Source organism: Budorcas taxicolor, chromosome X, assembly GCF_023091745.1.
Source record: "Budorcas taxicolor isolate Tak-1 chromosome X, Takin1.1, whole genome shotgun sequence".
Taxonomy (NCBI): Eukaryota; Metazoa; Chordata; class Mammalia; order Artiodactyla; family Bovidae; genus Budorcas; species Budorcas taxicolor.
In genome coordinates, this window is record NC_068935.1 from 10,493,309 (window position 1) to 10,512,614 (window position 19,306).

At 39.6% G+C, this 19,306-nt stretch overlaps 1 protein-coding gene across 1 annotated transcript in view; it reads right to left on the bottom strand.

Annotated features, from left to right (window-relative positions):
- CENPI (centromere protein I) overlaps positions 1-16,442 on the bottom strand; it is a 52,780-nt gene extending 36,338 nt beyond the window's left edge. The window contains exons 1-5 of the mRNA XM_052663480.1: positions 16,419-16,442; positions 14,221-14,453; positions 13,239-13,364; positions 8,666-8,784; positions 8,271-8,378 (exon numbers count right to left, since the gene is read on the bottom strand). Of these exons, the coding sequence (XP_052519440.1) occupies positions 8,271-8,378; positions 8,666-8,784; positions 13,239-13,364; positions 14,221-14,453; positions 16,419-16,423 (591 nt within the window). The 5' untranslated portion in view covers positions 16,424-16,442. The remainder of the gene's footprint in view (positions 1-8,270; positions 8,379-8,665; positions 8,785-13,238; positions 13,365-14,220; positions 14,454-16,418) is intronic.
- Positions 16,443-19,306: the final 2,864 nt, after the last annotated feature.

A 19,306-nucleotide genomic window follows, 5' to 3' on the forward strand; every position in this document is an offset into this window, starting at 1 on the left:
TATTTTGGTAGTTATGACTCTATACTTTAAAATACAGAATTCCATATTGTCACTCCTATACTTAGAAATGAGTTGATAAAGACTGAACATACTTATAAGAAGTGTGAATTTAGATATAGGATCTTTTTTTTTTTAAGGAAAGAATACATATTATGACCAAGCTGCCATATTCTACACAAAATATAGTAACTTTCTGTAAAAAAAAATTCACTGCCTCACATCCCTAGGATATGAACCATTGAAAGCTGAAGTGTTAGTCACTCAGTCATGTCCAACTCTTTGTGATCCTATGGACTGTAGCCCAACAGGCTCCTCTGTCCATGGGATTCTAGAGGCAAGAATATTGGAGTGGGTTGTCATTTCCTTCTCCAGGGGATCTTCCCAACCCAGGGATCGAATCCAGACCTTCTGCACTGCAGACAGATTCTTTACTGCCGGAGCAACACAGGGAATGCTGTGAACCATTAGCAATACATGTTGGGTATAAAATAAGTGTCACCCTAAGCTCCAGTATTCTATCTGACACTGTCCTTTAATCACATCTAAAAAGGAAAAATTCATGTGCATCTGAGACTTTACAATTGCTTTGCTGACAAATAGCCACTGCACCTCAGTCACTACAGAGTCTAGTGCCCATCAAGTTGTGACTTTTTATTTTTACTTTTTGGCTGTACCACATGACATATGGGATCCTAGTTCTTGATCAACGATTGAACCCACACACCCTGCAGTGGAGTCTTAACCAGTGGACCACCAGGGAAGTCCCAAGTTGTAACTTTTTTTAATGCTTTTTATAGTTAGGATCCTTATTTCTTCTGGGTAATACTTATACAAATGTGTTCAGTTTATAAAAATTGACTGAACTGATTAAGCCCACGTCTCTTTTGTCTCCTGCATTGGCAGGCAGGCTCTTTACCACTGGTCCCACCTGGGATACTTCAATAAATATTTTTAAAAGAGAAGAAGGAAAAAGAAAGGAAGCCCCCTTCTCACCTGCCATGCTGAGCAAGAAACTCTTTAGTCAGCATCATGAAAACTACTCAAGCATACTGAAATTATTTGACAAACATTTATGAATAGATCTTATTCATTCATGAAAGTATTTATTAAGCAGTAGATAAAACAGACAAAAAGACCTGCTCTTATGAAGTTTACAATGCTAGATATTTTGGTTATAAAAAGGTTCAGTCCCTGCCTGAAAGAACTCCTAAGTATGTATCCAAAAGAATTCTAAGCAGGGACTTGAACAGACACTTGGATGGCAATGTTCACTGCAACATTATTCATGTTAACCAAAAGGTAGAAACAATCCAAAAGTTCATCAACAGATAATGGCATATACATACAGCAGAATATCATTCAGTCATAAAAACAAAGTTCTGATATATGCTATAACATGAATGAACCTTGAAGACATGTTAAGTGAAAGAAGCCAGACACAAAAGAACAAATACTGGATTATTCCACTTATATAAGGTACCTAGAATAGGCAAAGCATTATGCTTTCAAGTAAAAAGTAAAGTAAGTTAAAAGAAGCCAGTCAAAAATCACCCCACACTGTATGATTCCATTTATGTGAAACGTCCATAATAGGCAAATCTCTAAAGACACAAAATATATTAGGAGTTGCTTGCATGCATTCATACAAAGTCGTTTCAGTCATGTCCAACTCATTGCGACCCCAGTGACGTAGCCCACCAGGCTCTTCTGACTATGGGGATTCTCCAGGCAAGAATACTGGAGTGGGTTGCATATCCTCCTTCAGGGATTCCTTCCAACCCAGGGATTGAACCCGCATCTCTTATGTCTCCTGCATTGACAGGCAGGTTCTTTACGACTAGTGCCACCTCAAAAGCCCTAGGAGTTGCGTAAGGACCTCTAAACAGAAAGATAGAGGTGACAGCTAAAATGTATGAGTTTTTTTTTTTAAGTGTAAGAAGGTCACAATAAAGCAAGCCACATGAATATGTTGGTTTCCCAAGTGGTATGAGATTTTTGAAGTGATGAAAATAGTCTACAATTGACTCTGCTCATGGTTGCACATATCTTTGAACATACTAAAACCCAGTAGATTTTACTTTGAGTGGACTGTATGGTATGTAAGTTAAATCTCACAAAGCTGCTTTTAAAAAGTATTCAGAGAGAAAAGAAACAACATATTACAATTAGACTGATTCAACAACAATGGAAAGGAGGTGCCAGCGGAATAATACTGTCAATGTCCTGAGAGAATTTAACTGTCACCCTAGTGTTCTACACACAGCAGAACCAAACTTCTTTTTTTCCCTACCTACACATGTATCTGTTCTTTTTCAAATTCTTTTCCTGATTAGGCAGAACCAATTTTCAAGAACATGGGCATAGTAAAGACATTTTTAGGCAAAGACAGAATTTACCATCAAAGATTCTACTCTTAAACTGGGGCACTATGACAACCCAGAGCAGCAGAATGGGGTGGGAGGTGGGAAGAAGGCTCAAGAGGGAGGGGACATATGTATATGTATCTATGATATATGTTGATATATGGCAGAAATCAACACAATATTGTATTATCCTTCAATTAAAAAATTAAAAATAAAAAGATTCTACTGAAAGAATATTCTAGGGATTTCCCCAGTGGTCCAGAGGTTAAGACGCCACACTTACACTGCAGCAGGCACAGGTTTAATCCCCAGTTAGGGAAGTTCTATATGCTGGGTGGTACAGCCAAAAAAAGAAAAAAAAAAAACTAAAGAAAATATTTTCAGAGAGGAAAATAATCTCAATTAAAGGTCTGAGATGTAAAAACAAATGATGAGCAAAGAAACTGGCAAATATGTGGGCAAATCTAAACAAATATTAACTGTGAAGAAAATAATAATGTCTACTATGTGTGTATGTGGAGGAGGATGGTGAAGAGTCAGAGCTAAAATCAGATAATATGTACAATCCGGGAGGGATGTGATCAGAGTTAAAGCATTCTAGGGCCCTGTATCTTTCAAGATGAAAATAACGATATTGGTTACCTCTAGACTTTAAGAAAACCTTAAAGATTTCAACTGAGAAAAATTATAAATAGTTATTAATTCATTAAAAAATAAACCCACTACATGATAAATGACATATTTTATTAAAAATAACTATATCTTCCAAACAAAAGAAAAACAGTAAGAAGGATGACTTTTTATATATTCTACATTTTATACTATATATGCATATTAAAATAGGTACAATAGCAACACCACACACAGAGTATGTAATTTCCAACCAAGAATGGGGGAAAACCACAATCAATCCAAAATATGAGGGATGAGGGAAAGAATCAGAAAAAAAGCAGATCACTTAGAAAGCTCAAAATAAGAGATCTCAGGGCTTCCCTGGTGGCTCAGTGGTAAAGAATCCACCTGCCAATACAGGAGTTCCACTCCTGATCTGGACGATTCCACATGCCATGGAGCAACTAAGCCCATGCACCACAACTGCTGAGCCTGTGCTCTAGAGCCTGGGAGCTGCAACTGCTGAAGTCTGTGCATCCTAGAGTCTGTCCTGAGCAACAAGAGAAGCCCACATACCACAATTACAGAGTAGCTCCTGTTCCCTGCAATTCTAGCAAAGACTGCAGCAATAAAGACCCAGCACAGCCCAAAATAATAAAATTTAAAAATAAGGTATTCCTACTTATTTCTACGATATCAATAATCACTACAGAGGTAAATAATTTTCCAGGCAAAAGTGAAAAATCATTAAACAGGATTTAAAAATAAAATCTGTGCTACACTAAGTTGCTTCAGTCATATCCAACTCTTTGCAACCCTACGAACTGTAGCCAGCCAGGCTCCTCTGTCCATTGGATTCTCCAGGCAAGAATGCTGGAATGGGGAAGTGTCTAAGACATAAGGTCAAAGGAAGATTTTTCAAAAAAACCAAAAGATCGAAATACACCAAGCAATGTTGTTGCTGTTCAGTTGATAAGTCGTATCCGACTCTTTGTGACCCTATGGATTGCAGCACACCAGGCCTCCCTGTCCCTCATTACCTCCCGGAGTTTGCCCAAGTTCATGTCCATACCAAGCAATATACTAGCCAAAATAAAGCCTGAATTGACAATGTCAATATCAAACAAAATGACTAAAATGAAAAGCATTTCTAAAACGCTACTTCATGATACAGGTTTGAATCAGCAGGACAATATGAAAACTATAATTGTGCCTTTACCTAATAATAGACTCAAAATATATAAAGCAAAATTTGACAGGACTTTTTAAGGAAAAACTGACAAGTCTGCCTTCTGAGTGGGAGATTTTCAACATATATCACTTGGTAATTGATAGATGAGCAGCAAGAGCAACAACAACAAATCCATAGGATACGGAAAATTTCAATTACAATAACCTTCATTCCCTTACTCTAGTCTTCAACAACTCACCCCAATGTCACTCTAAATCCTGTCATCACATTGAACCAGTGCCCCCCTGCAATCTTAAACTCCAATGCTACAACTTCTATCATTCCAGTTTTTAATACTAATACATGCCTTTAATGTTATCAAAGCAACCTGAAACTCAGCTGTTTGTGCTCCCAATCTGCTCTCTTTAGTTTTCACCTTCTCCCTCTTCTCTCTAGACTTACTGATCCATTAGCTCAGTCACTCTCTTGCCTTCGTGTCCCACCCTGGAGGAACTACGACCCTTGACATTAGTAACATCACAAATTCGTGCTCCCTAAACTTAAGAGTTGGACTGTGAAGAAAGCTGAGCGACGAAGAATTGATGCTTTTGAACTGTGGTGTTGGAGAAGACTCTTGAGAGTCCCCTGGACTGCAAGGAGATCCAACCAGTCCATTCTGAAGGAGATCAGCCCTGGGATTTCTTTGGAAGGAATGATGCTAAAGCTGAAACTCCAATACTTTGGCCACCTCATGCAAAGAGTTGACTCATTGGAAAAGACTCTGATGCTGGGAGGGATTGGGGGCAGGAGGAGAAGGGGACGACAGAGGATGAGATGGCTGGATGGCATCACTGACTCGATGGACATGAGTTTGAGTGAACTCCGGGAGTTGATGATGGACAGGGAGGCCTGGCGTGCTGTGATTCATGGGGTCACAAAGAGTCGGACACGACTGAGCGACTGAACTGAACTGAACCTTATGTGGGCCTTCAGAACTGTGTCTCTTAATCTATCTCTATTTCCACCAAGAGCTATTTCAAAATGTATACTCTCAAACATTAACATTCTATCTTTTCTTCCTCATTCTCAGCAGAAGACCTTGCCTCCTACTTGAGTGAAAATTTGAGAAAAAAAAAATCACTAAAACCACTGGGCAGGAATTCCCTCAATCACATCCCTTACTAACTCACAAATTTATGGACATCAACACCCATATCTCTCTTCCTATTGAAAAGAAATCCCTATAACTTTAACCCTGAAAGTGAAAGTGATAGCCACTCAGTCGTGTCTGACTCTTTGCAACCCCTATGGATGGTAGCCCACAGGCTACAGAGGCTACAGAGGACAGGCTCCTCTGTCCATGGAATTCTCCAGGGAAGAATACTGGAGTGGGTTGCCATTTCCTCCTCCATTAACCCTGATCCCTACTCTTGATACCGCTCCTCTATATTCCCATGGAACTCTGTGGATACTATCACAGGATTTATCACACTGTACTTCTCTCTCCTACTACATTTAAAGATCTTCAAGGCTCAGGCTCTGACTAGGTAGGTTGCCTTAGCAAAGTTACATAACTTTTCCAAGCCTCAGTTGTCTCATCTCTAAAATGGGAATAGCATTTCCCATGAATCCTGCCTCTAGTCACATGACCCTGGATAATTATTTGACTTCTCTGTGCCTCAAACTCCTCCTCTCTAAAATGGGGATAAAAGTGTATATGTCACAAAGGCTGTAAAGAGGTTTAAATGAGTTCAAATCACTTCTTATTGGGTGTGTTTTACATTTACAGCACATTTCAGTTTGGCCTAGCCACATTCCCAGTGCTCATTTAGTCACATGAGGTTAGTGGCTACCACACTAGAGAGCACAGTATAGAAAATAGTAGGTGCTAAATAAATGGTTATTTTGAATTGAGGTTAAGAATAAAAAGAACTTTCAGACCCTCAGAACTAGGAAAAAAATACATAGTCTGACATTTCATTTTCTACATTTTAACATCTCTGAAAACAAAACTAATCCTAAAATCAGTATCAGGTAACAATTTTAATGGTAATATCTCATTGTAATGGTTCAAAAGATAATGATGCATCTTAAAACTGATGTCATCTTAGAGTTGGTGAAATACTGTCTAAAGCACTTGGCGCATGGTACATAAAGCTCATATAACTATATGAAGCTTATAGTTAACTTATGTGCTAAGTTGATTTGGTTGTGTCCGACTCTTTGCAACCTATGGGCCACAGCCCACCAGGCTCTTCTGTCCATGGGATTCTTCAGGCAAGAATACTGGAGTGGGTGGCCATGCCCTCCTCCAGGGGATCTTCCCGACCTAGGCATTGAACCCGGATATCTCATGTCTCCTGCATTGGCAGGTGGGTTCTTTACTACTAGCGCCATATGGGAAGAACAATAGTTAACTTATTCTTACTCATATTTGTATCTCCAATACTAGTTCAATGACTCCCACATTAGTTAATAAATGTTAACCCTCATGACAACTGTTGTGCTTTAATATGCAGAAGGGATTTATTGATACTTCCCATTTCACCAGACAGAATATTAAAGATATGTCTCACAGGTTAAAGTTTAATATAATTAATGAATTAATCTTTATTGCTTCATTTGGGACATTATTAAGTAAAACTTGCATTTTTGTTTTTTATTACAGTAAAGAACACAACAAACCCTACTACAGTGTGGACTCACTGCCCTGAGTATGTCAGCAGTTTTATCCACCATCAGTGCAAATGTCAACACAGTGAAAATAGCTATTAACATCTTGATATCGCTATAAAGATAATTTTAACCTCTGAGACCTCCTGGAAGTTTCTCAGGAAGCATCAAAGGATCCACAGAGCATATCTGAGAATTGCTAAGTTTAGGATATCATCATCATGTCAGTCTCCTAACTAGTCTTCCTGATTCTAGCTTCCACCCTAATTCATAATGTTTGGCATTATTAGATACAACTTCCTACAATGTTGCTTTCAACATGTTCTGTCCCAAGTTTTTCAGTGATTTCCCCACTGGATAAAGTTCAAATTCCTTACCATCATATTTAAAGACCGCTACAATTTTTCCTCACCCAATTTTTTCAGCCTTACCACCCACCACTGCCTGACATCAATTGCAATTTAGTCAGTCTGATATATTTAAGGTTTCCTAAAACACAATTTACACAGTTCACAACTTTGCTTGAAATGTTCCTGTCATATCAAACATCAAATCTCAAATCCTACTCCACCTTCATGGCCCAGTTCAATGCCCACGTACTTTATGATGCTTTTTCTAATCACTCTGGTTTACAGTGTTCTTTTCTTCCTGGAAATATCACAGCAATTATTATCCTCACATTAACATACACTGTCTTTGATAATAGAACTTACGCGCTGTCATTTAATTCTTTGTGCTTCCCTTAGTCTCTGAAATAGATTACAAACCCCTGGAATATAGAAACTCTCAGCTAATCTTTGAATCTTCTACACTGTCTCATATAATGCAACAAACATAGTCAATTTTTGAAAATGAAATCAATAAATGAATTCTCTCCCTTCCCCAAAGCAAGAGAAGTTCTGTTAGATGAATGGTTCACATGGTCTGTGAACTACTGATGGTCCTTGAAAGACTTCCAGGTGGACAGTAGATTGATTTCTTAGAGTTATTAATGCTTTCAATGGGACTAATTATGCTATTTAATCAAAATCAGTCCACTGGCATCTCATGAAAAGTAATCCTCTCCTTCTCATTAATTCTGATGAGGTTTTCACAGTGTTAATCAAGAAACTGTAGAATAAGTGACCCAAAGGACCCTGCTGAAGTGGTTTAAAAGGGAAAAGATGGCAATCACTGCTCTAGACCAGCAAAGAGACTCCAATGTGAACTCAATTCTATCTGTAACAATTATTTCCTTAAAAGAAGATAAAAAACAAATGTGGGGAAAATGTCATTTGTTAATCTGAGAGACGGGTATAACAGTGTTCGTTATGCTACTCATTACATCTTCCTGTTTCATACATTTTAAAATAAGTAAGGAAAGTTGTTTGGCACTTTGAAGCACATATGGTGCATCGATATACAAGCACGTATCACTGATCAATGCATAATGCTGTTCAATTTTTACTTACCAGTGCATCATCTTGCAATGAAGCAAAAAAGAAGCCATAGAGCAAGTTAATTTGCTCCTTGTGATCAATGAAGTCAAACATTGCAACCAGCCAACGATAAAAAAGCACCTATTGAGAAACAAAATGCTTATCTTTAGAGAAATATAACTGGCAACAAAAGAGCTTAATTACCCCCCTCAGGACTGTTTTAGAAGCCTCTAGCACAAAGAAGGATAATAGATTTTATTTCTCAGTAAAAATTTCTATTTGAACAGAGTTCTTGCATCAAGCTATATTGTTCCAAAACTACAAGCTTTGCACAAAAGGCCACTGCCATTACTTCATAAGTGGCTCTTCCTTGCCAGCGCTTAAGTGGCTCTGAAGGACTTATCATCAAAGTGTTTAAAAAAAATTACCTTGGTGCTACCAGAACACTTGCCAGCACAAAGCCAGGAGACCGCCTTAACCACAGAATCTTCTGATATTAGAGTTGCTGGAATCATACACTTGAATATCCGAGTGTTTACAGCACTCCCTAGAAAGTAGACAAAGTCCAAATTAAACTACATTTTAGGGTCTTGATTGTCCCTTCACTGTAATTAACTCTTGGTCCTAAAACTTTCCCTTTACATTGAAGGCAATAAAGTAATATTCAATAACACTTACGGCAAAGGCAATGGCAACCCATTCCAGTGCCTGGAAAATTCCATGGATGGAGGAGGCTGGTGGGCTACAGTCCATGGGGTCGCTAAGAGTCGGACACGACTGAGCGACTTCACTTTCCCTTTTCACTTTCATGCATTGGAGAAGGAAATGGCAACCCACTCCAGTGTTCTTGCCTGAAGAATCCCATGAACGGGGGAGCCTGGTGGGCTGCCATCTATTGGGTCACACAGAGTCGGACACGACTGAAGTGACTTAGCAGCAGCAGCAGCAGAAATAACTCTTATCATCATTACAAAGCATAGTTTGAAACAAAAATGTACCTTTAACTTCTAACATAAACTACAAAGCAGATTCTCTGGCTCTAATATTTCTATCTAACAATGGAGGATGAATACAGGATCTCTTCTTGGAAGGATGAAAATGTTTGGACAATTAGATAGTAGTGATGATTGCCCAACTCTATGTGCTGTGCTTAGTCACTTAGTCATGTCTGACTCTTTGCAACCCCATGGACTATACAGTCCATGGAATTCTCCAGGCCAGAATACTGGAGTGAGTAGCCTTTCCCTTTTCCAGGGGATCTTCTCAACCCAGGGATCAAACCCAGGTTTCCCACATTGCAGGCAGATTCTTTACCTTCTGAGCCACCAGGGAAACCCAAGAATACTGGAGTGGGTAGCTTATCCCATCTCCAGGGGATCTTCCTGACCCAGGAATTGAACCAGGGTCTCCTGCATTGTAGACAGACTGCAATGTAGGCAGACCTGGGAAGCCCACCCAACTCCATGGATATGCTTAAAAAAAAAGAAGAAGAAGAACAAAACCAACCCCATATGCTTCCAAAGGGTGAATTTTATGGTATATGAATTACATCTCAAAAATACTGTTTTACTCCTAAGAAAATTTCAAGGACTTTTAAAAATGGCATAATAGATTCTGGTTTATTTAAATCTACTGTAAGACATCTTACATCAGCTGCTACATTTAAGAACAGACAGATGCATTTGTATTCTCCATCCATGCCCCAAAAGTGGGAAGGATACCAGAATGAAACAACTACCCTATTAGCTGGTAGTACTGTCATTCTATATTGGTCCAATCTTTCCATCATTCTCTGTCTTCCATGCTATTCTCCCATCTGCTAATAGAAGTGATGTGACCAGTAGCTTTGTCTTAATATACACCCTATATCAGCTTCTGCTTATTAAGGCTTCAATAATTTTATATATACATATATTATCAATTTCTTTTTGTATTTAAACATTGTTTTATTTGCATTATACTGTGGTGATCAGAACCATTCACTGAAAAACTAATGTTCTCAACTTCTCATACAAGTAGAAGCCACAACAGTATCTTGGATACATGTGTTTTTAACCAATGTTTTAAAGGCATTACAGTGTGGTAATCACATCCATTCAGTATAACACTGTTCTCAACTTCTCCCGAGAGTAGCATTCTTAGAAATATACAGGTCTTTAAACACTGTCTTAAATGCACTATACCATGGTGATCACATCCATTCACAAAGATAACACTGTTCTTAACTTCACCCATAAGTAGCATTCTCAGAAACATCTTATACATGTCTTTTATTTTCCTACAGGTGCAGACCTCTTGTTTTTTTTTTTTTCCTTAGTAAAAATTGTATATATTTAAGATGCACAACATGATGATATGTTATAATCAGCCCTCCATATCCTCAAGTTCCACATCTGTGAATTCAACTAAACACAGAAAGTGTTCCTAAAAAAATATTACATAAAGTTCCAAACAGCAAAGCTTGAATTAGGCATACACAGGCAACTATTTACACTGCATTTACATTGTATTTACAACTATTTATATAGTTGTATCACTGGAAAAGACTCTGATGCTGGGAGGGATTGGGGGCAGGAGAAGGGGACAACAGAGGATGGGATGGCTGGATGGCATCACCGACTCGATGGACATGAGTTTGAGTGAACTCCGGGAGTTGGTGATGGACATGGAATGACTGAGTGACTGAACTGAACTGAACATGTAAACACCTGGCAGATACTGTATACCTATTATAGTAAAATGACTACTATAGTCAAGCTGATCAACAATTTATTTCCTTACATAGTTACCATTTTCTTCTCTGTGATAAGAGCACCTAAAGTCTATTCTCTTGCAAATTTCCAATATTCTATACAATATTACTAACTTTAGTCATCATGTTCTCTAGATTTACTTATCCCACATAACTACAACAATGTGTCTCATCAATTTCTACCCCATCATTTTGTGTTGAAAAAAGGAAGCAGTGATGGCAGATAATGAATCATAAGAATAAAAATCTCTGGTTTCCACTCAGTGATTTCCTGTTTTTACCTCTCTTCTCCCCTATTCCCCTCCCCCAATTCTTGTAAAGTTTATAACAGTCTGACCACTAATACTTTATACATATACCAAATTCAAGGGGAGAATTCTTTGTTGAATAGAGTCCTATATTGACTCTGTTCTTACTTCCCAGTGACTTTTTAATTACTAAAGAGTACAAAGTCCCTTTGTACCTAATTATGACATTTCTAGCATACCTGCCCTTGAATATGCATTTCAACTTAGCAAAGGAGTTACAGACAAAGATCTAATAGTGATGGGGGATATTATAGAAATAACTAGAAGGAGAAAAGCAATTAAGGAGGCTACCTTTAATGTCTCCAAATTCCAGCTTAATAGAAAAATGAAATTAGACTGGAAAGTTAGAGATTATTTTTCAAATTGTTATATACAAGTTTCAAAGCCTGAGGCATGCATTTTTAAAAACACATGCATTTGCTACAAGACCTAGCAAACATCACGAAAACCTAATCGTTCATTTCTGAGATATCATAAAAGAGAAGAGAAATTCCAAAGTAGAAAACATCTGTACATTCTATACATGTTTTAAGGGGAGAAGGAATAGATAGAATTGTTCTCGATAGACACTAATTAGTTAAATATGAATTCATGGATATTTGTTAGAAGCAAACAATCTGAAACCACTTATAAGAAGACCAATTTTATTAGGTCAAATTTAACTTTCTAGGAAAACAGAGAGCACTAATCAGGTAAAAATAGAGAACTAAAATATCTGGAAGTCATATACTGAATTCAGCTAGTCATGCACTGTTCCTTTAAAATAAACACATATGCCCTTGCAAATGGCAACCCACTCCAGTATTCCTGCCTGGAGAAGCCCATCGACAAAGGAGCCTGGCGGGCTATAGTCCATGGGGTCGCAAAGAGTCGGACACGACTGAGGGACTAACACATACCCTTGCAAACATGATAGGATATGCACAAAGGAACCCAATATGCAAAATGATATATTCAGTATCCAATTTTGATAGTTGTCTTAAAGAAAAAAAGCAGAAAATCTGATAGCAGTGTGGTGCACTATGAACACTAGAAGGGGAGTAACGAGACCAGAGTTCCCCAGTTTTAGCTCTGAGATTAAGCAAGTCTCTCTAACCACTCTGGGCTTCAGTTGCCTCACATTTAAAATGAGAATGTTCAAGGGCTAAAATACTCTCTAAGTCTAAATTTGGATAAAGGTAGGTTAAAAGGTTCTCAAGTGAAAAGAATAATGGACAGATACTATTTCTTTCTAAGATTCCCCACCTCCACCCCCATACAAATGAACTTAGAACAGAAAAGGAAGCATTTGCTCAAAAGAAAAAGCATCTTAACAGTTAAAGCCACAGACACTGGGATGGAGACAATATCAACAGCAACTTGCTGTCACTGATAAGTGAGTCTAAAGGCAATAAAGTACACCAGTGATCTCTTAATGTGCCTTCCAGCAACACTACTTAAACTATTATCTACCCTTCCTAACAGAAATACTAAAAATTGCTTCCAAGCATTTGGTAACAAGAATCCATTTGAAAAATAAAAATAACTGATAACTAGCCATTTTCAGCATATGCACATAGAAACTTTTCGTTAAGGTAGTTTCAACATAGTGAAAGTGAAAGTCGCTCAGTTGTGTCCGACTCTTTGCGACCCCGTGGACTATACAGTCCATGGAATTCTCCAAGCCAGAATACTGGAGTGGGTAGCCTTTCCCTCCTCCAGGGGATCTTCCCAACCCAGGGATCAAACCCAGGTCTCCCGCACTGCAAGCAGATTCTTTACCAGCTGAGCCACAATCGAAGTTTGGAGATAAGAAAGGTCCGTTTGTATAATCTTAGATTGGTTTTATGAAGAGAATAGGAAAAATATACAGTTCTTTAACTGCATCTGATTCCAATCAACAATGTAATTCAAATTCTGAAAGGCAAAACTAATGCTGAAAAATTTATCCCCGTGACATACCAAATTTGCCACTGAGTGCCACACTTAATAGAATGTCAATTCCTTCTGGAGCTAACCCATTCTTCCATGCCACGTTTTCCACAGTTTTCAAGTGTTTCTCTTTATTCTGTGAAGTTTTAATGGGACCTGAAAGAGGAACAATAGTAAACAGTGAGAACTTTAAAACTCTCTCACTCCTCAGCCTCAACAGTTACAATTAGACTACTTCAAACGAACACCTTTATGTAAAAAAAGTCTTCCTAAAAACCCTTCAAAGCCCTTAAAACTCTAGAATATTTGACAGCAGGAAAACTGAGTCCTGCCCTGGTTCCTTTGCTCTAAACTAACTAAAAGCACTGAACTTAAGACTAAGCTGTTTTCAATAACTAAGACAGTGGTTCACAAGGTTTCCTGCACATTTGAATCACTTAGAGCTGTTGAAAAATTCCAATGCCCAAGTTGTGTCCCATACTAATAAAATCAGAAAATCTAAGAGTGGATGCCAGGTACCAGTGGTTTCTAAAGATTCTCGGGTAGACTTCCCTGGTGGTTAAGAATCTGCCGTGCAATGCAGCGGACTCGGGTTCGATTCTCAGTCAGGAAACTAAGATCCCACGTGCTGCAGAACTACTGAGACCTTGTGCCACAACTAGAGAGTCTGTGAAATGAAAGACCCCATATGACACAACAAAGATCCCGAGCACCTCCTGTGACAAAGCTGCATCCGTGATGCAGTCAAATAAATCAATATTAAAAGAAAAAGATTCTGAGGTAATTTAATCCCAATGTGCAACAGTTTGAAAACCACTCTGCCGGAACATTCTTTGTTATTGTATCCCTAGTACCTAGCATACTGATATGTAGTTAAGTGCTCAATAAATGTCCATTAAATAAACAAAAATCATGAATGAGCAAAAATATGCTTTCCTTTAAAAATCCTTACCAACAAAGTCTAGAATTTTTTCACAGGAACAGGCCTTACACAAGGAAAACAATCTCTTACCTTTCTCAAAGTATCTCAATGCTATCTGCAGAGCGTTTTCTGTTTGACCATCAGCACCTTCACAATCTTCCACAGTATTGTTCTGTCCACATTTTGAGATGCTCTTTGAGTCATTTAGGTCCTCTTTTACTCTCCAGGCTGAAAGTCTAGTCTGATAGCTACTACTATCCTGTGAAGTCCTCTTTCGTGCCCAAGAGTTAACTTTCTTTTGAGATGACATTACTGCACATGTTCTATACAAAAACAAGTGTCAGGTGTCACTAACCAGCCAAACAGTTACTCCCTTTTTACTCCAAAGACAGAGCACCTAGCATACAAGTACACAATAAAAAATGACAGCAATCCAGGCAACAAAATCTATAGGTTAACTTTCTCAAAAAGCCCTTTGACTTAAAGAGGAACAGAGAGAAACAGCTCTCCAAGGTAACATTCACCAGCTGAACTGGCCCTGTGGGAGGGGGGAGAAAAGATGGTAAGAGTACAGGGAACATAACAAATTCTCCTAAAATGGCTATATCACATAAGTGAGTCTAATACTAATTCATCTCATGAACTCAATGTTATTTTCTCCACTCCTATTTCTCTCCACTTTGCCTTGATTTTGCTTTTAATCTTTAATGCTGCCTGCCTTGTCAGTGCAAAGTTTAAGACAAACTGGTTGCCAAGCTAAGGATTCTCAGAACAGAAACATGCCTCACTAATTCACTTATTCAGTAAATAATTACTAAGCATCATCTATATGCCAAGCACAGTTCTACTTATCAGGGATAAATCATAAAAGTCAAGGCCTCTGCTATAGTGAAACTTACCGGGGGTGGGATGGGGAGGCGCACGAGAGTCAATAAATAAGTAAATAACTAATGCTGCTGCTGCTAAGTCACTTCAGTCACATCGGACTCTGTGCGACCCCATAGACGGCAGCCCACCAGGCTCCCCCGTCCCTGGGATTCTCCAGGCAAGAACACTGGAGTGGGTTGCCATTTCCTTCTCCAATGCATGAAAGTGAAAAGTGAGGGTGAAGTCGCTCAGTCGTGTCCGACCCTCAGCAACCCCATGGACTGCAGCCTTCCAGGCTCCTCCATCCATGGGATTTTCCAGGCAAGAGTACTGGAGTGGGTTGCCATTGCCTTCTCCGAATAGTGAACATAATATACAGTGGTGTGATTTTAAAAAAGGGGGGGGGGTGAGGTGACAGTGACAAGCTACTGTGGAACAAGTGTTCAGAGAAAGCCTCTCTGATGTGACCTTTAAGCTAAATTCAAATGCCAGGAGGAACCAAATATGTTAAGATCTGGTCAAAGAGTATTTCACAGAGAGGAAAGAGCAAGACATACTAAGATCTTGAAGCAAGGTCTTTGCGTGTTAAACAAACAGCAACACCACCAGTAAGAGGTGAGGATGAGTAGTGGCATGAAAGAGGTACAGAGTAGTGGGAGACAAAGTCAGAAAGGCAGACAGGGACTGCTATATTGGGGTTTGTCAACCAAAACAAGGAGTCTGGATTTTAAGTGTCATAGGCAACTAAGAGAAAGTGATACCATCTGATTTGTTTTAAAATCGTTTTCGCTGCAGCGCAGAGAATAGAATGTCAGGAGTCCAGGAGTGGAAACAGACAATTTAAAAAGTTTAGCAAAGGGCCAGAAGAGATGTGAGTGTGGTCTGAACCTGGCCTAAAGTGTAAACAGTAAGAGAGACAGAAGATGATTGTAATCGTGAAATGTTTTGGAAGGAGATTGATCAAGGCCATAACAAAAGAATTGGATGTAGGGAAAAAGAGAGAAAGCCAGAATGACTTCTAAATTTGGGGCTGCAAATGGGAAAAACGAAAGGAATGGTCGTAATGACACTCAACCCCACCTCCCTAGAACAGATGAGGCCGGAGCAGGAAGGAGAGCAATACGTGTGTGTAGACCACCAGGAAGTTCCAGGTTGCCAGTTGTTTCCTCGGTTCCTGCGTAAGAAGGGCGGGCGACCTGCTTCTGGCCCCTTCTGATGGAACTGTCCCATCGCTCCCCAAGAACTCCTCTCTCACAGCCTGCAACAGGGAGCAAACCTGGCCGCGACCACGGACCCACTGGGCAGATTCCTGGTGTGGGGGAAACCCGACACCTTGGAGGACTGCCTTGCTCAGAAGTCAGGAGATTAATTCTCTTCGGTACCTGAGCTCCCATTTTGCCTTGTGTTTAAAAGTACCTCACCTCATACACTCCGGGGTCCCAAATCCTCCGGGTTCCAAACACCAGCTCTCAGATTCAAATAAACAGGCTCCACCCCGCGCATGCGCTTCCGCGGGGACGCGGCTGGCGCCGGGGCGGAACCCCGTGCTCTGCTGAAGCTTGATTGGTTGAGTCACAGCTCACTGGCGCGAGGCGGTGCGCGCGCTGACGCTGACGCAAACTCAGTTCCTCAGAGCCGCGCGCCCCACCCGCCCGGGCCCGGCCGTTGCTGCTAAAATCAGCTGATTGGCTGACGTTCCCCTAGTTCTAATATTGTTCGCATTCGTCACTGTGCGTAAAACAAAACGATTAGTGTCTCGGTTCTTGAATTTAACAAAACCAATTGTAGTGATCCTTTTGCTCAGGCTGATCCCAAATGTCGGGACTTTGTAGGAAAATATGAAACTGCAAACTTCTCAATAAAGGCTGTTCTCCCTTGCTGGGCAAGAGATTAAGTTAAAGGGCCTGAGACCTCTGAAGCTGTCTCTAGGAGGTGAGAGGAAAGAACAGCTGAATTGACCTTCTTTTTACCGAGAATGGGCACGCATACCTTCGAGGGTTTGCTGGAAACGGCGTCTTGTATGTAGCTGGCCAATCAAAATGCAAAGGTTCCTAACTTTGAGGAAACGATGGACTTTACAGACACTGGCTAAAACAGCAACAAGGGCTTAGTCTGAGACCTGAGATTAGTCCCTGGTTTAATCTTCCTAGAGTGGGGAGTGGTGAGAAAAGATAAAAATTTAGTGGCTCTCACAGATTTTTTTGAAGCCAAAACATAACCCATAAACTGTAGGCAAAACTGTGGGAGGAAACTTTGCAATCTTAGGGAGAGATGAAGAATCAGATTATGTTGATGTATTTGGGAAAGACTACAGCAAAAATGTGAAAGTTGGACTGTGAAGAAAGCTGAGCGCCGAAGAACTGATGCTTTTGAACTGTGGTGTTGGAGAAGACTCTTGAGAGTCCTTTGGACTGCAAGAAGATCCAACCAGTCCATTCTAAAGGAGATCAGTCCTTCCAAAGGAAGGAATGATGCTAAAGCTGAAACTCCAGTACTTTGGCCACCTCATGCGAAGAGTTGACTCATTGGAAAAGACTCTGATGCTGGGAGGGATTGGGGGCAGGAGGAGAAGGGGACGACAGAGGATGAGATGGCTGGATGGCATCACCGACTCGATGGACATGAGTTTGTGTGAACTCCGGGAGTTGGTGATGGACAGGGAGGCCTGGCGTGCTGCAGTTCATGGGGTCGCAAGAGTCGGACACAACTGAGCGACTGAACTGAACTGAACAGCAAAAATGGTTATTTGCCACATCTTACATGCTTTTCAAAGTACTTTCAAGTTTAATCATGCATGAGAACTGACTATTCAATATTTTCTATGATAGCTGCTCTTCCTTATCTAGTAAAACTGAAAAATTCTTGAGACACATGTTCATAGTTTTAATCATTTCATAGACTCATGTGTAGATTGGAAAGAATTTTAAGCCTTCAATCACCTTGTTTTTGTAAATGAAATTGGGGCCCTGAGTGGTAAAATAATTTGCCTAATGTGACAAGTCTGTGGCACTGGAATTTGTGCCAGTTTGTGGGTACATATATAGTGAGACACACTGGCTCATCTTTATTTATTCATCTGCAATTCTTTTTTTTTGTGAAATCATTCTTCAACCTTCCCTTGGCATCACCAAACCTAGGAATTGTACTGAGATCTTAATTTTGTGGCTTTCTGTTTCATGTGCTGACATCACAAAATTGTGAGTGAACTTAAATGAGATTAGAAAGTTTGTAACCTCACTAGTATATTATTATACTCCCCCTTGTCTTTATTTTCCTCCCACATCCACTCAAAAATAAAACAGCCTGAATCCCATGATATGACCCTTTCTTCCCAGACTTTCATTATTTGTCCAGACTATTTCCTCCAAACTTCAAAAATGTTTATTTTGAAAGAATGAGAGAAATAAGACAGAGGTATCATTTAACAAGAACAATGACACTGCAGAAAATACATTAATTCGTACTCCCCACACACAACACCCCCACCCCTTTCCCCATCCCTGGCACAATGATATTTAAACCATCAGAGCACATCTAACAAGGAGAAGCAGCAGTATATAATGAAGAAAGCAATTTTCATACTGCTCAATCCGACTAACCCGTATCGAATGTCCTTCCCCCAGCTAAACTCCACCCACTGAAAGAGGTGTAGTAGAGCAGACAACCATGGGGGTAACTTGGATCTCTGCTTACACTAGCAAAGTTCAGTGAAAATTCAGTAAGAATAGTGAATCTGATTTGCAGAAAAGACTGGATATAGCTCATCTGTCAAATTTCAGATGATTGAAGAGAACAGCTTGAGTTGGAGATTCACAGACTTCTAACAGGACTAATCTTTGCTCCCTCAACTGCAACAGTGGAGCATCTGCCAAATACTGGTGAGCTGCTGAGAATAGTGGAAGTGAGGCAGCTTTTGGCTTAAGAAAATCCAAAACAGATGTCTGATAACAAGTTTATTGTTTCAGTTTCCAACTGTGAATAAAGGAGCTTAGTAGGCTGGGCTCCGACAAAGGCAAGGTGAAACTTCCGATTTTATCACTTGAAGAATTAGACTATCTACTGACTGCATTATTTCCCTTATTTTAATTAAACTCAATCTGGAGTATTTACAATTTAAACAACTTTTAAAGTAGAGGTTAATTCATTTTACATGTAACTCAGGGTCTCAAATTGAAGGAACTTTTTCCTAAAGTGGGAGGTTTAAGTTTTCAGCTTAAACTGAGGGATCCCTGTATCCCATGGGAATACATAGTTTGTTTTATACCAAGAAGTAAGTGGGATTCTCTTTATAGGAGATTTGTTTTATTCT